We start from the raw sequence: 22773 nt of genomic DNA on the forward strand, positions 1-22773 counted from the left end.
GAAGTACTACTGAAACATTTCTGGATCCACTCTCACACCTGGGGAGAATTCAAAAGTTAGGGAATCTGCGGCTAGACTGTGTCTCTACCAGATAATACGTTACCAAAGGTAAGTAACTTGTTCTTATGAACCACTGATCTACATTCAAGCATGTTTCATAATGCCTCAGGGCAAAGTTTATCAATAGATTACAGAAAATATCATTGCTGCATGCGAATAGCAATGTACATGCTACAGAGAAATGGTGTTACTGAGTATGGATGCACAAAAGGAATCTATTTGGGAAAACTCATTAATAATGCATCAGTTACCTATCGTACAAGGAGCTACACATGTTTTTTCAACTTTATTATACTCCTGAGCGACTCTGGAAGGGATAACAAGATAAATATTAGTAGTTTGTGATTGGTTTCCTTAAGCTTGTTTTTGCAAACTGTTGAAAGATTGATTAGTTTTGTGACGGAGTGTTCAGTTTTGTTCGATATTACATAAAGCATACAGCAAAATTTCTAGGGCACACATAATAATCCTAATAAACAGGGAGCATTCAACAACAGAGAAGCAATTAAAATGTATTACTATATCCATTGCCTATAGTTTTATAGTGAAACACTGAAGAAACACTAAAATATCTTGGGGTTGTGTTTCAAATTAGATTAATACAGCATATACTGTTAGAAAAAAGAGATATATTGGAAATATGATTGTATGAACATGTTTGAAAACAATATGAGACCTGTTAAGATATGTGTTTTGTCCTCTCTATGGTCTTCCTTGGAACTCCTCACAGATCCAGCTCTCGATATCTTTTTTGGTGTCTTATAAGTCCTTTTTACTGCCTTATATTTGGGAACACTACTTTCTCCTTGATGATTGTCGAGATAGATGTTAGCCACAACCAAACTGTAAACCCACACAAACTTGGACCTTGTTGATGTCTGAAACGTATGATAATTTGATTTTCACCCTGAGAAACTAATAGGGATTCTTAAAACATAGCTTGGTGGACAATTCATAGAACCTTAAAAGCCACATGAGATTAAATTGGCAGCCGGTGTAAACTGATCTTAGCCTTTTGTCTCCAGTGAGTAGCTGGAATGCGGCCATTTGAACCAGTTTAGAGTTTGTGAAGAAGACCTTTAGAAAAGCTCCAGTATATGGAATTAAGTACATAGGTGTTGAGGCAATTAGTGCTTTGATCACTTTAATTTGACAGCAGGAACTATAACAGGGAGCAACCACACACAAGCTTAAGTTGAAAGAAGATGGCTGGCCAAAGCCACTATCAAGATAGGGAACAATAGCTGAAGGATTTCATCCATATCAAAGCACAGGACTGTGACTGTCTTTAGGTGAATGCCTTTGTGAAGCATGTTGGTTAAGATTTGCAATTGAAAACGTTCTAAGTAGGTATATGTGCAAACTACCAGTGGGGCAAGAAAGCGGTTCCATGTTCATTTTGATTATGTTCAGAAAGGCACCAAAGTAAAGCCTAGATGGGCTGGGTACTGCCAAAATCTGTATTTCGCTTATGATGTAGCTTAATAATTGCAGAAACACGCTACTAAACTGTAGAGTAATGGAACATCTATGCCTCTTGTGGTTTATATTCGGAACCCTGAACTTCTACGTCACTGCATATGCATTACCACGCGGGAGCTACCCCCAATCCCACACTCCCCATTCCTCTGTTTACAGTCTGCTGAAATAGTGAACCACCAATTGCTTCTTTTTTGATCCTCTTTCCTACTCAGGCTTTGTATCAGAGTGAAAGGAGTAGCTCGAGCTTGAGTGAGTCCGGCGTCGGAGACTGGTTGCGAGCAATCGGGCTTGACCGCTATGAGGCCGGACTGATCCATAATGGCTGGGATGATCTGGAGTTCCTTAGGTAAGCCTTGATGTCATTTAAGCCGGTGTTGGGAGGATCAGACTGAGTGGGCATGCTGTCCTCATGTTTGTGAGCTTCTTAGACAATTGTTGTTCTGGATGAAAGTCTACTAACGACCAAATTCAACCTTACTTTTCACGCATCTGGTCGAATGGATGCTAGATTTGGGATTAATAAACTTTTCAGAACACTAATTCACTTACTGTTAGATTATTAAATCAACAAGAACTTTGCTGACTGTGAGTATTTGCTTGATGTGTCTTAATATGCCATCTGTTAAGTTTTTGGTGTTGTGTTTTAGATTTTATGTATTTTTACCATTTTTAACTTAAACATCCTATAACGTTTGATCTATTACACTTAGAATGTGGCCCGGCTGCACTACAGCGTGTAAGAAATGAATAAAATCGGGGGAAGGGGGGTCACAGCTTTCAGTAGTGCAGCAGGTGCAGTGGCACAGGTTTGCCATGGGTATACTTTTGCCCATTTCTTGGCCACTTATTAGAAAAGCTGGGATGGGCGCTCAATGCTCATTCTTACATGCCTTGGCTACGTCACTAGATAAACAACCATCAGAAATAGGGGTGTCTGGAAATATGTCTTAGGACACCACTGTTCATATTTAGGTCTTGGTTCCATGAACAGTGAACGGTTTCAGTGTAAGTTAATATCGACATTGCCCACTTTTAATGATGAGCTCTATGTAGCAATGTAATCCAGGTGTCCTGTTCCGTTGCGGAGCTATTTTACCATTCTTAATTGCGTGGGCAAAGTTGGGACGATGCAGGACTAAATAAACCTGAATTATGCAACCTGGACTTGCCATGGTGTGGTTGATATGTTCCAAAAAAATATAGCAGTAGGGTATTCTGTTGCTTATCTTAAAACCGGGCTGGGATGAGGCTGTTGTGCGTTTAGTAATGAATACGTTTGGACTGTATATTTTACTCTTGATATGAACTGTATAAACGTAGGGTATATTGTTTAGACCAGTGGCTCTTAACCGTTTGACTTCTGTGGACCCCCACTTAATCATTACTGGAATCCGGGAACTGCCACTGAACCATTAATGGATTCTGAGGACCCCGGCCTAAGCAATTTTGATGATTTGAACTGCAAAACAAAACACAAAAATACAGAAAGAAGCATTCATCAAACAAATACACATTTGATTAAATATTTTATGTAATTTGCAAATAATATTAAAGTCGCAATTTAAATTTTAATAGAAAGGTTGGAGCTTTTATAAATTCAGACTAGGCCACACATCATTCATACTTTAATCTATATGATGCACTTGCACTGCTCTCAAGAACCAGTCTTGGGATACCAACTTTATTTTCAGTCTCCAGTTTCAAATGCTTTCATATTTACAGAACGTTTTAAAAAAGTTACATTTTACATTCATCATTTTTATTTACACGCACTTCATTAATTTGTTTCATTTTCATTTCATTTTAGTATTTAATTTTCTACGCAGTCACGGACCCCTTCAATAAGTGTTGCGGATCCCAGGTCCCATATTTTCAGAATCACCGGTTGAGACTGTTCATTGCAATATATATATGTTTTTAATCCACAGTCTAGTTATCTATGCATACCTATTCCCTCCAGCAGCACAGTACACAACAGTGCATAGTCCAGGAATCTTTTCAGCCTACTGTGCATGTCACTAGATATTTTGGATATGAAAACATCACCTCTGTGCACCCATGCAGCAACTCGTACTTGACTGCAGCTTATATGAGTTCTATTTGACAAATCTGTCTGGTGGTCGATGGGCATGTAATAGCCATGGGGATAAAGTAAGCAGGTGCACAAGTTCGGCCTGATACGAACCCAGTGATCCACCAATTAGATCACATCCCAACCAAGTACCCTTGATGCCTCATATATTTTCTATGGCTCATTGTCTGTTCTGTAAATCTGAGAAAATCTTTTGGTCACTGATGCCATACTGTTTAGAGTAGTATAGTCCATAGTACATTGCAGACCAGCATGTATAACACTAGCCAGCAGAGTTCTCACAACATCATACTCCCTGGCAGGCTTCCATTCTCTTGATGGCTTTTCTGACACGTTAGTACAGAGTTGCTGATAAAGCACTATATAGCATTACCAGTGTCTTTCTGCCTGATTGCTTTTGTCATTGCATAGTTAAATAATGAAAACATGCTCTTCCCTGGTTTAATAGCTTTTGTGAAACATTGTAAAAAGAGTTCTCCAGCATTAGATCTTTCAAATATTCACATACTTGAATCATTCATTGCAAACATAAAAAGCCATGAACAGTGTTAAAATAGCCATTAGTCTCAACAACAGTATTTGTTTTGCCGCAAATCCACATCAATTGAATCAACCCAAACGTGAGCCAGTGAGGTGGAAATGCTGACTCAATTTTCCTATGTGTATAGCTTAGCGGCGTATGATGGTGTCCGTGCCTTGTTTAAAAAGTGCATCGAGACACCATCATACGCCGCTACGCTATACTTGAAAAGAGACTGCGGGCGGTCTAATTTTCTACGGGAGTGTTATTCCTCACCCCAAAAATACTTGGATACAAGAGCCAGGATTGCCACGTTATTACAAACGCGTCGTATACCGGCCGTATTTTTAGAATCAATAACGCTTCATTATCGTTGGTTCGTCCTGTGATGAAACCAAAGAAAACATAATTTGTGACCTAGGAATACTCAATAGATGACTCCACTCAGCGCGGCCTATACAACAAGGAGCGTCGGATTAAGCATTTGAATATTCAGGAGGGCCTTTGTTGTCTCAAGTGAGATTTACCGTAATTTGTGGGAAATTATGTTTTAATCCTGAGGAAGGTGCTGGCTTTTAATGAAGTTGCCAAAACTGAAACGTGTCGATGCTATTCTAGAATTGTGACACATAAAGTCACTGGACCAAATAACTTCTCCATTTAAGATAGTTGTACAATTTGGAGTTTGATGTAATTATGTCTGACTATTGTGTCCTCTTCTCTTTTAATTAGAATTATTTTCTATGTTTTCATTCCCACTGTGTTAGAATTTTTAATATAATAATTTTATTCTGTTGGTAGATATACACAATCATTTTTCTGTGATTTCTATTTTATGTATGTTGTAATAAATTGTACACGTTTTTAATTTTAACCACTTGCATTATCTTTGCTCTTGCTGGGCTGTATGGATTGAATCAATTATGTTTGCAATGTTGAGTTTGTAAGTGTAGTATTTGATGTGTAAATTTACCCAAAGGGGACAATTTATTTGACTTAAAGTCTTTTGGACCCCTACCCTTTTGGTTGTTGGGGTCCCTATCTTTTATTAGAGACAGGATTATAAATCAGCCCGATCATCAAGTTTACAACCCCACCACTCCGAAGGGCCTCTGCTTGAGCTCACTGGTCATAACAGTGAAATCCAAATATACTAAGAATACTGATACGTACATTGTTATATAGTACCCGTAACCCTCAATCTTAAGAGGCAAATGGGGATGGCCATCTTGAATGAGGAGTAAACCCCAAAGCTGGAAGGCAGAGAAAATGAGCGGTTATATAAACTGCACAATGAGGTCACTTGAAATCATGGGTCATTTCGAAACAATTTACTTCAAAGCTAATTAATCCAATTTCAGAGAGATAATTGATCGTATCTTAAATATATCCATGGAAGGTGACAAATAGGTCAGTCCAATGTGAATTTATGTCAAAACACGGCAAAAAAGTTCGAGTGGAGTAACCAGGAGAAACAAAACTCAAGTAAGCAAATGCAAGTTCGTAAGTCAAGAAAAACAGATATATCTTTCAGCTAAGATGGCCTGTACATGGTGGTAGTAGGTTGATACCATAAAAAATATATGGCTAATAAGGCAATTGAAGTGGGATGGCTAGATAGTATGTTGAATTCAATTGACCCTATAGATAGGGCAATGAAGATAGTGTGAGTATATAAACATCACAGGGCAACATAATCCATCCCAGATGACAAATCCTATGAATGTATTGCAAGTGAAAATAGGAGCAATAAAGTTGCAAATAAAATGGAAATTAGCATCTAGTCAAGAGTAAGCAAGTAATGGATCTATAGAAAATAGTGAAGCTCCTCATCTGAGTTGTGACACAGTTCCACACTCCGTAATCTACAGATCCAACTTGTTTAATTCTGTCTCTTTTTTTTTATTTTATTTTTTTAAAGTTTTATTGTTTTATTGCAAGGGAATACAGCAAAGCATAATCATAAGCAGAATAACACAGTATCTTCAAAAAAGAAGAACAAAATATATAATAATTTTTTAACAGAGTACAAAATGGAAGATATATAAAATGCATAAAATTAGATCCACTCGGCAATTGGTGCCCAAATTTTTTCCCCCATGATTCTTTTTTTAACCCCCTTAAGCTTATAGATAGCAGATTCCATATTATACATAAATAATCATTTTTCCCGCCACATGAAAAACGTGGGGGGATCCTGGCTGATCCATTCTTTAGTAATACAGGATCTGGCTGCGGCCATGCAGAGAAAAAGGAAATAAGAAATTGGTCTGGGCCTAGTAACAGTGTGATCTATACCAAGTAATACTAATTCATTAGTTAACTTTATGTTACATTTCAAAATAATAGATAAAAAAGTTTCGATTTGTTAAACAGCAATGATAATTTAGAACAAAGAAAAAACATATGTAATTCATCGGCTGCATACAATACACATCGACTGCAGTTCGTGCCTACCGTCGTGCTCCATTTAACTACTTTACTTGGAGTATAATAAAGATTATGGATACACATGAAATGTTGGGATTTCATCATCCCATTTATAAGACACTCTGCAGCCATTTTAATCGACAATAAGATATCAACATCCAATATACCTAGACTGTTAGCCCATTTAATCTGACATTGGCCTAAATCATCCCCGTATTCCTGCATTAGGCTTAAATATATAGCGCCTATCCAAGTTTTTTTTTGTAAAAGCTCTAGTAAGGGAATTTTAACTGGAGGAATTGAAGGATGATTCTGTAGGAAGCTACGAAGTTGTAAATATTTTTAAAAAATCATTTCTTCCCACAGAAAAATGAGTCATTCAATCCTGAAACGAAATCATTTGCCCGTTATAAAATAAATCACCCAGATGCTTTATTCCTTTCTGCTGCCACCTATACATAATTAAATCATAAACAATTTCTGGAAATAACTCCATTGATGTAAGAGGAGTGTAGAAATTTAATTTCACTAGTTTAATGTGTTTTCGAATTTTCTGCCAGACTCCAAAAGCTGATTTCAGCGTCTTATATTTGGTTTTTTGTGATAGCTGGGTTCTACTATTCTCAAAAAGCTACCCTTAACTTTCTCACCCAAAATCATTTGGTAAATTGATGGGGTCTGACAATCTACAAGTTCAACTCTATCACCCAAAATTAAGGGGCCAATGTATTGTAAAACAGCAGAAAAGTAATAAAAAAGAAAATAAGGGACATTCCATCCGCCACATTCCTTGCTAAGAATCATTTTCTTAGCAGCTTTTCTGTGACGTTTATAGCCCCAAAGAAATCGAAATGCGGTTCTTTCTAGATTTTTAAAGGAATGTAATTGGAAATCCAGAGGAATTGTGCGAAATAGGTATAGGACCTTCGGTAAAACCAACATTTTTAAAATGTTAAGTCGACCAAAGAGAGATAACCGTAAATGATCAAGACGCTGTAATGAGGTGTTGATTTGGGTTACAATAGGATTTAAGTTGCGCTCTGGAATCTTTTCTATAGGTAGCGAAATTTTAATTCCTAAATATGTGACTTCTGAAGTGGTAGAAATATTTGCTGGTGGGTTTTCTCCTGAGCACAAAACTTGAGTCTTTTCCAAATTGAGTATATAACCCAAAAAAAACCCGAACTGTTTAGCAATCTGGTCAATGATAGGTAAGGCTGTTTGAACGTCTGTAGTAGTAATCACAATATCATCGGCATAAGCAAGGACTCGATAGTTATTATTAGCTAGATGTATGGGTTTGATATTGGCTTCCAAAAAAAACCGATTAATTAAAGGGTCAATATAAAAAGCAAAAAGTAGGGGAGAACAGGGACATCCCTGACGGGTACCCCTGGAAATTAATAAAGGTGATGATAATTGCCCATTGATGCGAATATACGCTCTGGGGGTGATATACAAAGTTTTCAAAGCTTTAATGATCCCCTGTCCTAATCCCTTCCTGAGCCGAATTTCCCAGAGATAATCCCAAGCAACCCGGTCGAAAGCTTTCTCAGCCTCTAAAAATACAAGTCCAATATTAGACCGAGTTGCTTGGGACCAATCCAAAAAGGAAATCACACGTCGAATGTGATCGGCGGTATCTCTAGCTGGGATAAACCCATGTTGGTACTTGGAAACTAAAGGGGAAATAATATTGGGAAGTCTAACCACTAAGATTTTAGAAAAAATTTTACTGTCAGAATTTATAAGTGAAATAGGGAGAAAAGATGAGGGTAATAACGGAGGTTTGCCTTTTTTAAGAAACACCGTAATGATAGAGTCATGCCATGATTGAGGGGAGTTACCTTGCTGTGCATTCAAACATAAATCCAATAATTCTGATTTTAACGCATTCCAAAAGAATTTATAAAATTCTAACGGAATAGCATCGGGTCCTGCGGCTTTTCCTGAAGCTAGCGACATTAGGGAGAGTTCGATCTCCTCCCAGTTAAATGGTAGATCTAGTTTCTCCTTCTCTTCATTAGATAGGGTAGTATTCAGTACTGGGTCAACAAACTGATTATTCTGGTCTAAACAATCAGGGCGATCATCATCCGCATACAGTTTGGAATAAAAATCACTAAAGACTCTCAGAATATCTTCCATTTTGCTAACAGTCGTCCCTGTATGGTTATTTATTTTATTGATACTAGCAAAAGCTGCTTTCTGTCTCGCCCTCTTTGCCAATAATTTGCCCGAATTTTCCCCAACTTCATATAACTCTGTCCTGAAGGCAGAGACTTGTTGCGCAAATTTCGTAGCAAATCGTTGGTAAATCGTGGTTTTTAGAGCTGTTAATTTCTTTATAACAGTTTCAGTAGGTAATCCTTGATTGTATGCTTGCATAAGTTGGACCTCTAAAGATTTTTAATTTCAGAAGTTTCCTGGACTCTGGCTTCCTTTTGTTTGCTTAATGAGTAGCTAAGTGTTTCACCCCGAACCCCACATTTAAAGGCATCCCAAACTATTTCTGGTGATGCAGTGCCTTTATTATTAGAAAAGAATTCCGGAATCCAAGCATTCATACGGTCAACATAGGATGGGTCATACAGTAATTTACGATCAAAAGACCATAAGCGGGTGGTGTTAGCGATATTCAGTGCAAACTTGAGTTTTAAAGGATTATGGTCTGAAATAACTTTCGGAAGGACCTCATATTCTACTTGCGCTAGATCATTGTATAATCCCTTAAATACAAAAAAATAGTCTAATCTAAAAAATCTTTGGTGCGGTGCAGAAAAAAAAGTGTGCCCAAACATTCCTCTTCTTTTCTCATGGCCTACATCAGTTAGTCTGTACTCTTGGATGATCCCTTTAAGTGCTGTAAATACCTTCTTCTTCCTACCCTTATATGGAGTACTACTATGCATATCAAATATTTCTTCCAAATGTAGATTAAAATCTCCACAAAAAATAATATTGGGTGACCATTGTGCCAGCTCTACACTTAGAAGATCAAGCGCACCAGAGTCATCCAATATAGATCCATACATGGAACATATAGTAACAATTAGTCCTCCAACTTTAAGTTCAGCAATCACCCATCGTCCAGTTAAATCCTCTTTAACTCTTTTTACTTCCCCCATTCCACGCCTCTTGAGTATTGCGACCCCTCTTGTTGTTGAACTCTGGCGAGAACACCCTACCATTTCCAACCCAAGATCTCTTAAGGTCCTTCTGTTAGACCAGGCGATATGGGTCTCTTGAATGCAAACTACATCCACCCGCATAGTTATTAACATCTGGGCCATTATACCTCTTTTTCTTTTATCATTCAAACCACATACATTGATAGAGTATATCGATAATTTAGCCACTATAAAACATTTTTAAATAAACTTGACTAAACACAAACACATGAGCAACAACTGCCGAAGTTCGATATCTGCCAGAAGTGAATCTTAAACAAAAAACAAATACATCTTCCAACTGTATGACCTTGCACCCCGAAAGAAAAACTTCTTCCCACCCACCACCCCCTTTGTTCCCCCCCACCCCTCCCTTCCCCCACCACCCCCTCAGAGTGCATCTAGAACTAGAAAGACAGAAAAAAAAGAAAGCAGTTAAATAGCAGAGCACACTGCTAAGGGGTCAGCCCATTCGAACTAAATACAGTGTTAAACATGACCTCATTCCTATAACACTTATTACATAATTTCTAAGCATTGTTGCGCTTTTATCTCCGAGACAAAAAATAAGGTTCTTCCCTTATGCACAACTTTAAGTTTAGCAGGATTGAGTAAGAAGGTTTGACCCCCCTTAGCTTGCATTGGTGCCATAAGCTGTTTTAGTCTCCAACGTTGTTGAACAGTTGCAGCACAGAAGTCTGGTCTAACAAAGAATTTGTGCCCCAAGCCTTTTCTGGGTTTAGATGGTCTTGCCAAATCATATAAGATCTCACGGAGAAGATAGTTCTGCACACAAATGAGAATAGCTCTTGGATGTTTGTTCCTCCCTTCCTGATCTGGTTTTTGATTAAATGGGAACCGATGGGCTCTTATAATTTCTTTATCCCAGTCCCATCCAGTGAGATCCTGAAAAGCATCCGAGAGCAAATCTACTACAAAACGTCGAGCATCCTTCCCTTCTGACTTTTCACCAACTCCCAAGATACGTAGATTATTGCGCCGAGCACGATTCTCTAAATTCGTTAGTTTCCAGTCCACATCTTGCCTAGTACTATCCAAGTCTTTGATTGAGTTCTTTTGTAGTGTTAACTCATCCTCTACCGCCGATATACGTGTTTCAGTCTCTTGCACTCTCAAATTAGTGTCCGTACTAGACTTGGCCAATCGTCGAACAACATTTTGGAGTTTACGTACAGCTCCCTGAGTCCGAAGACCCTCTGCCTTGGTTTCTTCTCTGTGAGTTAGAATCATACGATACATTGAGGCCTGTAGCTTATATATGGACTTTAAAGTGATCTCCTCAGTTTCCTCTAATAACTCAGGAGTTTCAGAGTTTTCGTGATCAGATTCATTATTTGCACCGGCCCCATCCCATTGAGGTTGATTCATGACTGTTATATTCTCCTTAGATTTTTCCTCTATGACCTTACGGACCGTGTTTGAAGCTCCTTCCTTAGTTAGAAAATCAGAGCCAAGCATATCTTCCTCTGAGATTTGATTGCAATCATCCGCCCAATCTTTTACCTGAGAGTGTTCCTCATTTAGAAGCTCCTCTTCAAAATCTCCTTCTGATGCAACTGATAAGTCAGACATTGAAAAAAAATTACCCCCTGACTCTATAGACTCTGCATCCTGTTGTTGTTGTGGGTCGTTCGGTCTAGGTGAAACTCTAACTCCCTCTACAGCGAGGCAAAGCTCAGATACTACATCATCGTCGTTGGCTTCTCCTCTTGCGCCAACGTCTTCATCAGCTGGAACTAAAGCAGCATCAGTTTTAGCTAATTTGCTTAAATTGGTTTTTTCGGGGTTAGAGTGCACTGGAGCCTTAGAGGGGGTCGGTTCAATTATAGTACTTTTATTAGGGTTAATTGTAGGCTTTTTCTTAAATAAGTCAGGTATTGTGGGCTCTTTAGAAACTCCATTTGTTTGTAAATTGCGATTTTCTGGGTCTGCTGTTGTAGTGGTATTTGCAGCATTTGCAACATTTGTAGAGTTAGCTAGATAAGTGGTATTTTTTTTTGTTACTCTACCTTTGGGAGCCATGTTAAATGGATAGAGATATAGAGATATATCTCAGATAGTGTATCAAAGAATAGAGAGAGTTTATTCAGTCACTTAAATCACTTCTATGGATTCGATACTTTCTGGCTTGCTGGCTATTGTTTTCCACTCACCGGAGGTGTCTTCTATTAAACCAAACGTAGCGTTGCAGCAGAAGAAAAAGAAAGAAAAAACTGCTACAATTGCTGACTGCAAGGGGCTTTGAAATTCAGCCGCTTGCTGAGCACCGCCAATAACGCCTTTACTCGCGTCCTTTAGCTTCATGCAGTGTCTGAAACACCAGCAGTGCCCTCCCAAGTGAAAAAAAAAAGACTAAATCGCAACAGTGTAGCCAGGAGCAGCAAATTCCCAGGAAGTGCTCCTCCAAACAAAGCACGTCGCCAACACAAACGCCCAAGCTGCGTCCTCCACACGCCTCGCAGCAGCTGATTCTGAAAATTCGAAAATACGATGGGTCGCGGTTGGAGCGCCGCGGACGCTCAGAAGCACCTGGGTCCCGCCGACCAGTGGGTAAGAGTCAGCACGGCCCCCGCAGCTCAAAACAATAGCTCCAATGTAGCGTAATGAGCGGAGAACAAATCGATCTTTTCTCCTCGGCGCCTCTGTAATCCCCGTGTAACCTCCAGCCTCAGCTCTCCGCTCACAGACGACGGTCGGCAACAAGCACCACACTCACGCCAGGCTAGGTCGGATCACCGGACAGAACACGAGCAGCTCCTCACACGGCTGCAGTAGCGGCCGCCATCTTGCTTCTATCCGACATTGTTTAATTCTGTCTCAGGGAGAGTTCCCTATCCCCCTCTGAGGTTTGGGGGTATATGGTCAATACCAGATATTCTCACCGTCTACATGGTGTTCTGGTATATGGAAAGTCAATGGGATATTTCATGTCCCCTTTCTTAATGGCACAGAAATGTTCCTGAATACGCTGTTTTAGGGGTCTGAAGTTACTACCCCCACAGATCTTATCACATGGGCACCCCAGGACATATGTGACATAGTTGATTTTACAGTTAATGTGATGTTTGATGTAATAAACCTTTTTTGTGTTAAATCTAAATGATTTGGTTGTGTCCCTCACCAGGTTGCATACATTACACTCCCTGCACATATAAAAGTCTTTAACTGTATTGGACAACCAAGTGGTTGATTTCCATGTCACAACATAGCTAGGACAGAGCATGTTTCTAAGTGTTATACCTCTATAGTAAGTCACCCGGTGTTTTTTAGATTACCTCCTGCATTCCTGTTATACCGGTGAGAAGATTCCAATGTTTTTTAAGGATGTTACAAACACTGTTACTGCGTGTGTTGTACTGAGTGTTGAAAGACATGGTATTAGGTCTTGTTTGTTTCAGTTTGTCCGTTTTTAGCGTGCCAATCCTAGGCATTTTAGAAATTCTAATCTCAGCCTTTTTTAATGTGTTCATTGCATACCCTCGCTTGAGAAAGCGGGACTTGGCGTCTTCAATATTGATGGCAAATGTGTCGTTGGAGCTACAATTTCTCATGATAGGCACCATTTCACCATAGAGTATATTGTTCACCACATGTTTAGGGTGTGCTATCTTAGCATGGAGAACACTGTTGCAGGCTGTGGCCTCTCGGAACATAGTGGTCTGAATTTGGTTGTCCTTCACATAGAATAGTATATCAAGGAATTCAATTTGTTCCCTGCTGTGATTGATCATGTTGCGTATGTTGTACGGGTTATCATTAAGGAACCTATGGTAATCCAAAAGCTGGTCAATAGTGCCTTTCCAGAGTATAATAACATCATCGATATATCTGCCCCAAAATACCATGTGTTCAATCCAAGGAGAAACAGATTGAACATGCTTCCACCAGCTCATAAAGAGGCCAGAATAGGAGGGAGCAAAACTAGAACCCATTGCAGTCCCCTGCACTTAATGATACCACTGGTTATAATGCAAAAAATAAATTTTTGGACAGTATGATATCTATAATTTCCAAAAGTACAGTGTTTTGTTCCAAGTGGTCTGCTGTCCTTTGTCCAAAAAAGAATTCAACTGCCCTGATGCCAAATTCCTTTTTAATGCATGTGTATAAACTCGCCACGTCCATCGTTACAAAGTTAAAATCTTCAGACCATGTCATTTCATCAAGTTTATTTAAAATGTCCTTACTGTCCTGGATATATGCCAATAAATTGTGGACAAAAGGTTGCAGGAATTTGTTCATGTATTCAGATAATCTTTCTGTGGGTGAGGTAATACCCAAATTAATGGGTCATCCTGGGCGGAAATGTCAATCCCTTGTTGTTTTTGGGCAGTATGTATATACAGGGGAACTAGGTTCCCTGACCTCAAGTAATTGTACTCCTCATCTGTTATTAGACAACCTTCCTGCCAATCCGTCAGTTTCATGTTAATGAAGGAACTGAGGGATTTGATACGGTTGTGTGAGATTTTCATGTAACGGGTGATGTCGGCCAATTGCTGATGGATTTCCTCCATATAATCTATGTTCTCCACGATCACTACATTTACCCCCTGTCAGCCTCACTGATCACAATAGCGGCGTCCAATTGTAACTCTTAATACTGACCTTTCCACCCATCTTAAGTTATGAGTACACCTATTCGAAACAACAGGGCGTACCAACAATTTGTAAAGATCTGTGGATACCTTTTCTCTAAATATGCCGATATTCCTGCATGTACCTACTTGTGTAAATTTGGAACAAGTTTTTAAACTGCGGCTAATGAATGCATTTTTTGTAATATTTAGCTCTGTTCTCAGAGTTTTCACATTCCTTGGTGTTTAATCCTGTAACAATAATAACAGGTGTATATCAGGTAAGTCGGAAACCGTTTCAGTGGGGGGAAGCTGGCATGCAACAGTTTGGTTTAAATTTGTTTTATTGTAGTCATTATCACGTTTCAAAACTTGCCACATTGTATATTTTTAGGTTTAGAAAATAATGAGAGCATCAGCGAAGACATGACAATAAGATAAACAAGTAACTACCCTCCCACCCACCCCAGTACCAATAGATAGCTATGCATCTAGCAATGCCTTTATGTCTGCGTGTGGGTTCTTCATTGTGTGACTTCATCTCTTTCAGTATGGGATGAATCTGTGAGCCTCAGTATTTGTAAATAAAGGGGACATGTCAGTTCTTGGAATTCTTAGGAGAGTAGCACTAGAATGGGTGCCAGCTGGTACTAAATGTGTCTCCTCGACCAGTGAGTATGAGGGGAAGTCTCTCCATCCCCAGGACCCCCACAAACGGTGGAACCAACTTAGATGTGTCGGTATGGTGGTTGACCCCCAGAGTCAGAAAATGGGTGTCTCCCTTCATCTATGCTCCCTCTCCTGATAAGAGGGATTCCAATCTTGCGGTCTGTCTCTGGGCTTTAAGTTTGGTCGCCAGGAGACTTCCGCATTTGTTCCTGTTTATGTAAATGGGTTGTTTTAGTTGGAGAAGAGAGTACTCGGTCCTATCCAGGTATAGGCTGGCCAGTTGTTTCCGCATACTCTCTAACTGTCGCTAAATCCTCGGTCCCCTATGCATTAGTGCATGTGTTCTAATTCTCTGACCAGCTCCTGAAGTTCCGCCCTTTTTGCCCTTTTTGCCTTGTGGTGCCCAGTTTCAGCCACCGCGATTGCAATGATTAACCCATGAATAATTGCCTTTAAGGCATCACATAGGGTAGATATGGAAACGTCTGGGGTGTCATTGAGCTGTAGATAATCGCATATAGCTGTTTGAATCTGCGTTACCACCTCAGATCTTTGCAACATAGTCTCTCAGAGTCTCCATCTGCACCTCGTATCCCTCTGTTTGGGGTTATGGAGCTCCAGAATTAAAGCTGAGTGAACCAAGACCGATCTAGGTTCAATCTCCACCGATCGTGTTAATGGGAAAACTTCTGTATTCACAGAAAAAAATCCAGGCTGACATATGACCTGCGAGCATGCGAAAAAAAGGTGAAATCCCTAGTTTGGGGATGTAGAGCACTCCATAGGTTGGTCAGCCTTATCTCCCTCAGCCAGTGTAGTCCCTCCCCTATCAGAGCCCCCTCCCTCCCTCTCTGGAGCCAGAGAGGTCTAGGTTATTATTAAGAACTACGTTAAGGTCACTTCCTATTAAGACTAGGAGATCTTGGGATGTGAGTGTCTCCTCTATGGCAGTTTGAATAAATAGTTCCTACCCTTCGTTGGGTGCATGCAGTGAACCCAGGGTAAGGGTCCGGGTCCCCAAATGTATTTGATATACCAAGAGACGGCCTTTAAGCTCCATACGTTGTGGTCCTATTGTTCCCCGGAATCTACTAGTTAAGATTATTGCCACCCCAGCTGCTTTGCGTCCTGTGGAGGAGCAGCATTGGCTCTCCCGATCGGGGAGAGGAATGCGAGAGAGAAAGTCTGCACTTCCATTATCCGTGCCTTTACTATGGCAGACCTGAAAGGAGAAGGGTTGGATTGAACCACCTCAAAACTATGGGGTTATGGGAGATGTTGCGGCTCATCCACAGCAGGGGAGCATGGTCAGTATATAGGGTGAATGGGTGACCCTCCAAATAGTATTGTAGCTTATCTACGGCCCATTTAATAGCGAGACACTCCTTTTCTATTGTTGGGTATTTTACCTCCCTGGGGAAGAGTTTCCGGCTGATATAGAGAATGGGGTGCTCTATTCCATCTGACGACATCTGAGACAACAAGGCCCCCACCCCATAATCAGAGGCGTCTGTGTGGAGAATGAATGGCCTTGAGAAGTCTGGGGACGATAGTACAGGACTAGTGGTGATGGCCCTTTTTACCGTGTTGAACGCTTGCCACATCTCTGGGGTTGGGTTCTGATATGGTAGAGGTTTGTATTCCTTTTCAGGGTATCTGTGAGGGGTGTTGCAATGTCTGAGAAGGAGGGGATAAAACGTCGGTAGTAACCAATTAATCCAAGGAACGCCCTCCTCTCTTTTTTGTTTCTTGGGAAGGGGGTATCTGCTATAGGGCGGATCTTCTTTATCTGGGGTTCTATTAAGCCATGTCCCAACACGTATCCTAGGTATTTTACTCTTTGGTAACCCATAAGGGATTTTTTTGAATTTACATGTAATCCAACTTCCTGCAGTCTTTTCAGAATGATCTGTACATGATGTAGGTGACTCTCCCAGGAGGGGATGAAGATTATAATATCGTCCAGGTAGGCTGAGCTATACACCTGGTGTTCTGTCAGGATTTCGTTCATCAAGCGCTGAAACGTCGTGGGAGCACCATGTAGTCCGAAAGGAAGGACGTTAAATTTGTATAGGCCATCGGGTGTCGCGAAGGCAGTTTTCTTCCTATCTTCCTCCCTTAATGGAACCTGCCAATAGCCCTTGGTCCGGTCCAATGTGCTGATATATTGTGCATCTCCAAGTTTCTCAATTAGTTCATCGATTCTTAGTATCGGGTATGTGTCGAAGGATGAAACTGAATTCAGGGCACGAAAGTCCATACAAAATCTTGTACTCCCATCAGGCTTGGGCACCATTACGATGGGCGAAAACCTTTCGCTCCGGGACGGTCGGATCACTCCCAGATTTAACATTTCCTGGACTTCCTTTTGTATCACCGGTCTTTTGGCTGCAGGTATTCGATAGGGCCGTTGTTTGACTACAGTACCATCCGGTGTGTCTATTCGGTGTTCTATCAGCGTAGTCTTTCCAGGTAAATTCGAGAACAGTAGAGAAAAGGGAACCAGTACGTTCTGTAAGTCATCTTGTTCAGTTTGTGTTAAATCTTCGTTTATCACTAGTTCGTCTAACGTTGAAGACGATGAGGCTCTCGTGGGAATTGTGAGGTGGTGAGCCGTAGGGGGTGGTCCAATCCACTTCTTTAGGGCGTTGATATGATAGGTTTGAGTTTTTCGGGAAGTGATTTGTAGCCTGTAGGTCGTTTTGCCAATGGTGTTAACCACTTTATAAGGTCCTTTCCATTCGGCTTGGAATTTTTTTGTAGATGAGGGTAGGAGCACTAGAGCCCAATTGTTCACCTCGAGGCATCTCCATTTCTTCCTCTTGTTGTAGCACAGCTTCTGCTTTTTCTGGCTAGTTTCGAGGTTGGAGTAGCCCAGGTCTCTTATCTTTCCTAGGTTGTTTTTCAGGGTCTGGCTGTACTCCAGTAGGCTTTTCGTTTCTGCCTGTTCCGATTCCCAGGCTTCTTTGGTCATTTCGAGTAGGCTTCTTGGTTGTCTCCCATACAGCATCTCAAAGGAGGAACACCGCAAGCTGCTTTGTGTCTACCCCCGGATTACATATAGGGATAAGGGTAGAATGAGGTCCCACTCTTTCCCATTCACTCAAAGCATTTTCTTAAGGGTGGACTTGGGTGGATATTCTGAGTGGTTTTCTCGCTACAGGTGTGTCCTGCCAGAAGATGCGTGTGTAAATAGAACATTATTTGTTCCCTAAAAGAAGTAGGGACTAAAAGTTGTAGGGGATCTTCGGGGTTCCCTTGCCTATACAGGAGTTCATCCTTAATCACAGACCTAGGGAATTTGGGGTCTGGGATAGTTTGGTTATAATGTACCTGTTCCCATGCATTAAAAAGTGTAGCATCATTAGATTGCGCAAATCTAAAGCTTTGGTCTTTTGTCCAGGGTTCCAGGGAGGTCAAATCTGGGATAGGGGAGGACTCTATCTGGGGTTTTGTCTTTAGGGTCTGGGTGAATAATTCCAGGAAGTGAGGATTGTCAGTTCCTATAATTATCTCTTCTGGGAGTGTCTCTAAAACCCCTACTTTAACTACAAGAGTTCTTCCCTCCTTTATAACCAGGGGCACGTAGGCTGCTGGATATCTCTTAATATCTCTGTGTACTCTCTTTATATATACCACTGTGTCCGGAACTATCTGATGGGACCGTACAAAGACCCCTTGCATCACAGACTGCTTGCAACCGGAGTCTAGCAGGGCCTTTATTTTCACACCATTCACCCAGACACGTACATGATAAGCTCCTCCTAGTTCAGCAGAGTATAGGACCGGTTTGGGTAGGTAACCCACCTCCATAGGTTCTTCTGGGTTTCTTTTCTGAGGGCACAATTGCGCGATGTGCCCCCAGGTGCCGCACTCAAAACATTGAGAACCTCTAAAGCTAGGGATCTCGGGCTTTATAGGTCGTGGCATGGGAAAGTCTGTTGGCTGTCGGGGTTTCCTTTCCACCCTAGGTAAGGGTTTGGAAGGTTTCTCTGGTTCCCAAGAGTGCAAACGGGGTTGTGCTTGGGCAAATGTGGACGCCATCTCCATGGTTTGGGATGTGCTTAAATTGGAGTGCTGCCTTAGCCACTACTGTGTTCCATAGGGCAAAGCTTCCAGGTATTTTTCCAAATAGATTTTATCCATTATTTCCACTTTTGTACCGAGGTTGGGAGTAAGCCATTTGTCAGCGGCCGTTTTCAGACGGAAGAACAGAGTCTTTGGGTTTTCTCCCTGTGTTCCTCGCTCCTTTCTAAATCGCACCCTATAGGCCTCTGCGTCAAGACCTAGGTGGTCCAATATGATTGTTTTAATCATGGCATATGGGGCCTGTCCGGCCGGCGTGGGCAACTTGGTAGGCCGCTTGGGCTTCCCTGGTCAAAAGCAGCGCCCAAAAAAACAGCCATTTCTCTACAGGCCAACTACAGGCCAAGGAGCAACTCTCTCAAAGTAAACCAAAAATGCGTTGGGGTCTTCTCCGGCTATATATTTCTGGAGGGAGATCCCCGATGGAGCTGGGTGAGCGCTTCGGGGCTCCCTTACGGTAGGAGAGGCGGGGTCCCCTATCAGTTTTTGTAACCCCTCTATCTGCGCTGCTATGGTGTTCTTGAAGGTCTCTCGGTCTGCTTGGGCCGAGTTTAATTGTTGCTTTACCGCCCAACCTAACTGTTCTTGTCCTTTAACAAGATGCTGCATAGGTCCTCCATCTTAGTTTCGCAGATGGTTATTTCAGTTCCTGCATTCTCCACCACTTGTGTCGGGATGAAATAACTCACGGGACTACGGGGAGAGGGTAGTGCCGGTTTTATTGCTTTGAGTAAATGTTGTCGGCGTACTACACTGCGGTAGTGTGGTAGAGGGGATTCAATGTCTTTCTCCGTTGAGGAGAGCCGTTCCTTCCACAGCTCCAGTCCTGTTCTCCTCCTCTCCAGGGGGCTTCTGGGGTATGTAGGCACTGGACCGGCCGTCGTTACCGCCAAAGATAAACCAAGAAAGGAGAAATAGACTTGCGTCAGTCTGGTGTGCTACTTTATACAGTGACAGGGAAGGGAGTGAGGTATCACACTAGTGCACAATTAGTAAAAAAAAAAGTTCTTCCGGAGTGCCGGATAGCGTGAGGGATAGGGGGTGCAGGGAAACGCTCTAGTGCAGATTCAGGGTGGTTTAAAACCCTTTCTTACCCGCCCAGTCTAGGATACGATAATGTACCTGGGAGAGCCACACTTCCTTTGAAGCGTGGCTGGGCGACACGCCTTGACGTTGGCCTCCTGGCTTCTGTGGTCGACGGGTCGCCTCCGCTCCCAAGTCTTCTCCGACCTCCTCCTTCTCCAAGCCGTCTCTGTCTCCTCTGCTCATGCCGTTGTCTCCTCCGTAGCCTCCTTCTCTTCCGCTCACCCCTTCTCTTCCCTCGCTGTCTCCTTCTCCACCTCCGGGTGTAACACACACTGACAGGACGGGTCTTCCGGTATGTACCTCATCCGCGTCACCTTCGGGGGTGGGGCTCTGTTCGAACTCGGCCCAATTAAAGTAACAGGGCTCCCCTTCGCTCTCCGGGTCTTGTAATGCTACAGCCGTGTCCGCCAGCCTCCAGTACTCGGGTTGCTGCATAAAAAGAGGGGAGAGGGCATTGTTCACACGTCCTTGGGGCATAGCAAAAGATGTACGTCCGTCCTGCTTCCCTCTGTCACAGTGTTTTTTGCTAAGAGATGGGTCTCCTGAAGGAGACCGATATCTCTTCTGTATGTTCTAAATATTAAATAATGGCCCTCCTTTTGGCAGGTTTATTCAGCCCCTTCATGTTGAAGGAGAGTTTCCTCAGATATTCATCAGCTGCCATCATGGGGTTGTGTTTTCATGCTGTGTGCCTCTTTATTATTCATCTGACCAAGACAGAATGCGTCTATGTGCATTAGACCCTTGCATCACATAAGCTTATGTGAAATAGTTACAGCTTCTGCTAGTTCTAAAACCCTTTGCGTTGTTATACATTGGTACATATCAACTGATAATAATTGAACAAAAGTATACAACAAAGTCTCTGGAAGGGGCGGAGTCACAAAGGCGATCTCCGCCATTTCCGGACAAAAGATGGGGGTCCATGGTGACCATCAGCATACACCAGGGGTCCTCCCCTACCCGGCCTCGATAACTTCTGTCATGTAGAATCCCGGTTTACTGTGTGTCCTCAGCCTTCTCATCTGTGTGGTCATGTGACAGAACTCTAGTCAGGCTCTCCAACACTGCTTTTCTCTCAAGCTATTGTAGCTGAGTCTGGCATAGCTAGGCCCCTACCTTGCAATCTCCTCCTCCATCGCAGATATCTACTAGACCCGGGCTCTGATCTCATATTGTTCCCAGAGGAACCATCAGAAGGGTCTATCCGGAGAAGGTCGCAGGTTGCTCTGAAGGAGCGTATTTAATGTGCCTTCCCTTTTCAACTAAAGATTAGCTGGAAAGGGTGGCCCCAGGTATATGAGGTATTGTTTTCTCGTAGATAGGCTGTCACCAGGCGGAATTCCTTCTTTTTCTGCATGGTGATTGCCAAGAGATCCTGGAAAAGTTTAAGGGAGTTGTCGCTGTAGTGGACCAGGACGGAATCACTCGCCTATCGAAGAATGCGCTCCTTCAGTGGAAAACTGTGGACGCATGCTAGAATATCCGGAGGAGGCAAATGTGTGACCCTAGGTAGGACCACTCGGGGAACCCTGTATAGTCTGACGTCTGCGCACTGCACATCTCCCAGAATCTGTGCAAAGAGCTCTGTCACATATTCCTCCACATTTCCTGCCTCCGTAGCAGTTGGGGTGTTCCGGATTCGGATGTTGTTGCATCTGGATCTATTCTCGAGATTCTCTGCATGAAATGTTCAAGTTTAAAATTTGTATAGCGCACTACTCACCCAGAGGGTCTCAAGGCGCTTGGGAAGTGGGGTACTTTACTCATCGAATATCCAAGTTTTAAGTTGTTTTCTGAAGGAGAGGTGGTTCTGTGTAAGGCGTAGGTAAGTGGGGGGAGAATTCCAGGTCTTGGCCGCTAAGTAGGAGAAGGATCTTCCCCCCATAGTGGATCTATGGATGCGTGGAATTGCGGCGAGGGCTTGATTGGACGATCGTTGTTGGCGGGTGGGAGTGTAAAAGGACAGGCGCGAGTTGAGGTATTCGGGTCCTAGGTCTTAGAGGGCTTTGTGTGCGTGGGTGAGGAGACGGAACGTTATTCTCTTGTTGACGGGGAGCCAGTGGAGGTCTTTCAGGTGACCGGAAATGTGAGCATGGCGGGGGATGTCTAGGATGAGTCTGGCTGAAGCGTTCTGGATGCGTTGCAGTTTTTTCTGTAGTTTGGCTGTAGTTCCGGCATAAAGGGTGTTTCCGTAATCCAGTCAGCTTGTGACCAGTGCATGGGTGACCGTCTTTCTTGTTTCGGTGGGGATCCAACTGAAGATTTTTTTGAGCATACGTATGATGTTGAAGCATGATGATGAGACGGCGTTGACTTGTCTGGTCATCGAGAGGGAGGAGTCCAGGATGAAGCCCAGGTTACGTGCGGGGTCCGTTGGTATGGGTGCGTTTCCCAGGGCATGTGGCCACCATGAGTCGTCCCAGGCGGAGGGGGATGATCCTAAGATGAGGACTTCTTCCATGTTGTCCGAGTTCAGTTTTAGACGGCTGTTCTTCATCCACTCGGCTACTTCTTTCATTCCTTCGTGTAGGTTGGTTTTTGCGGTGTTTGGGTCTTTGGTGAGGGAGAGGATCAGCT

At 42.3% G+C, this 22773-nt stretch overlaps 1 protein-coding gene across 2 annotated transcripts in view; it reads left to right on the forward strand.

Annotated features, from left to right (window-relative positions):
- INPPL1 (inositol polyphosphate phosphatase like 1) overlaps positions 1–22773 on the forward strand; it is a 915229-nt gene that overhangs the window by 880355 nt on the left and 12101 nt on the right. For both annotated transcript variants that reach the window (XM_086933779.1, XM_086933780.1), the window contains one exon: positions 1755–1888. In XM_086933779.1, coding sequence (XP_086789905.1) covers positions 1755–1888 — 134 coding nt within the window. The remainder of the gene's footprint in view (positions 1–1754; positions 1889–22773) is intronic.

Source organism: Lissotriton vulgaris, chromosome 8, assembly GCF_964263255.1.
Source record: "Lissotriton vulgaris chromosome 8, aLisVul1.2, whole genome shotgun sequence".
In the NCBI taxonomy this organism is placed as follows: Eukaryota; Metazoa; Chordata; class Amphibia; order Caudata; family Salamandridae; genus Lissotriton; species Lissotriton vulgaris.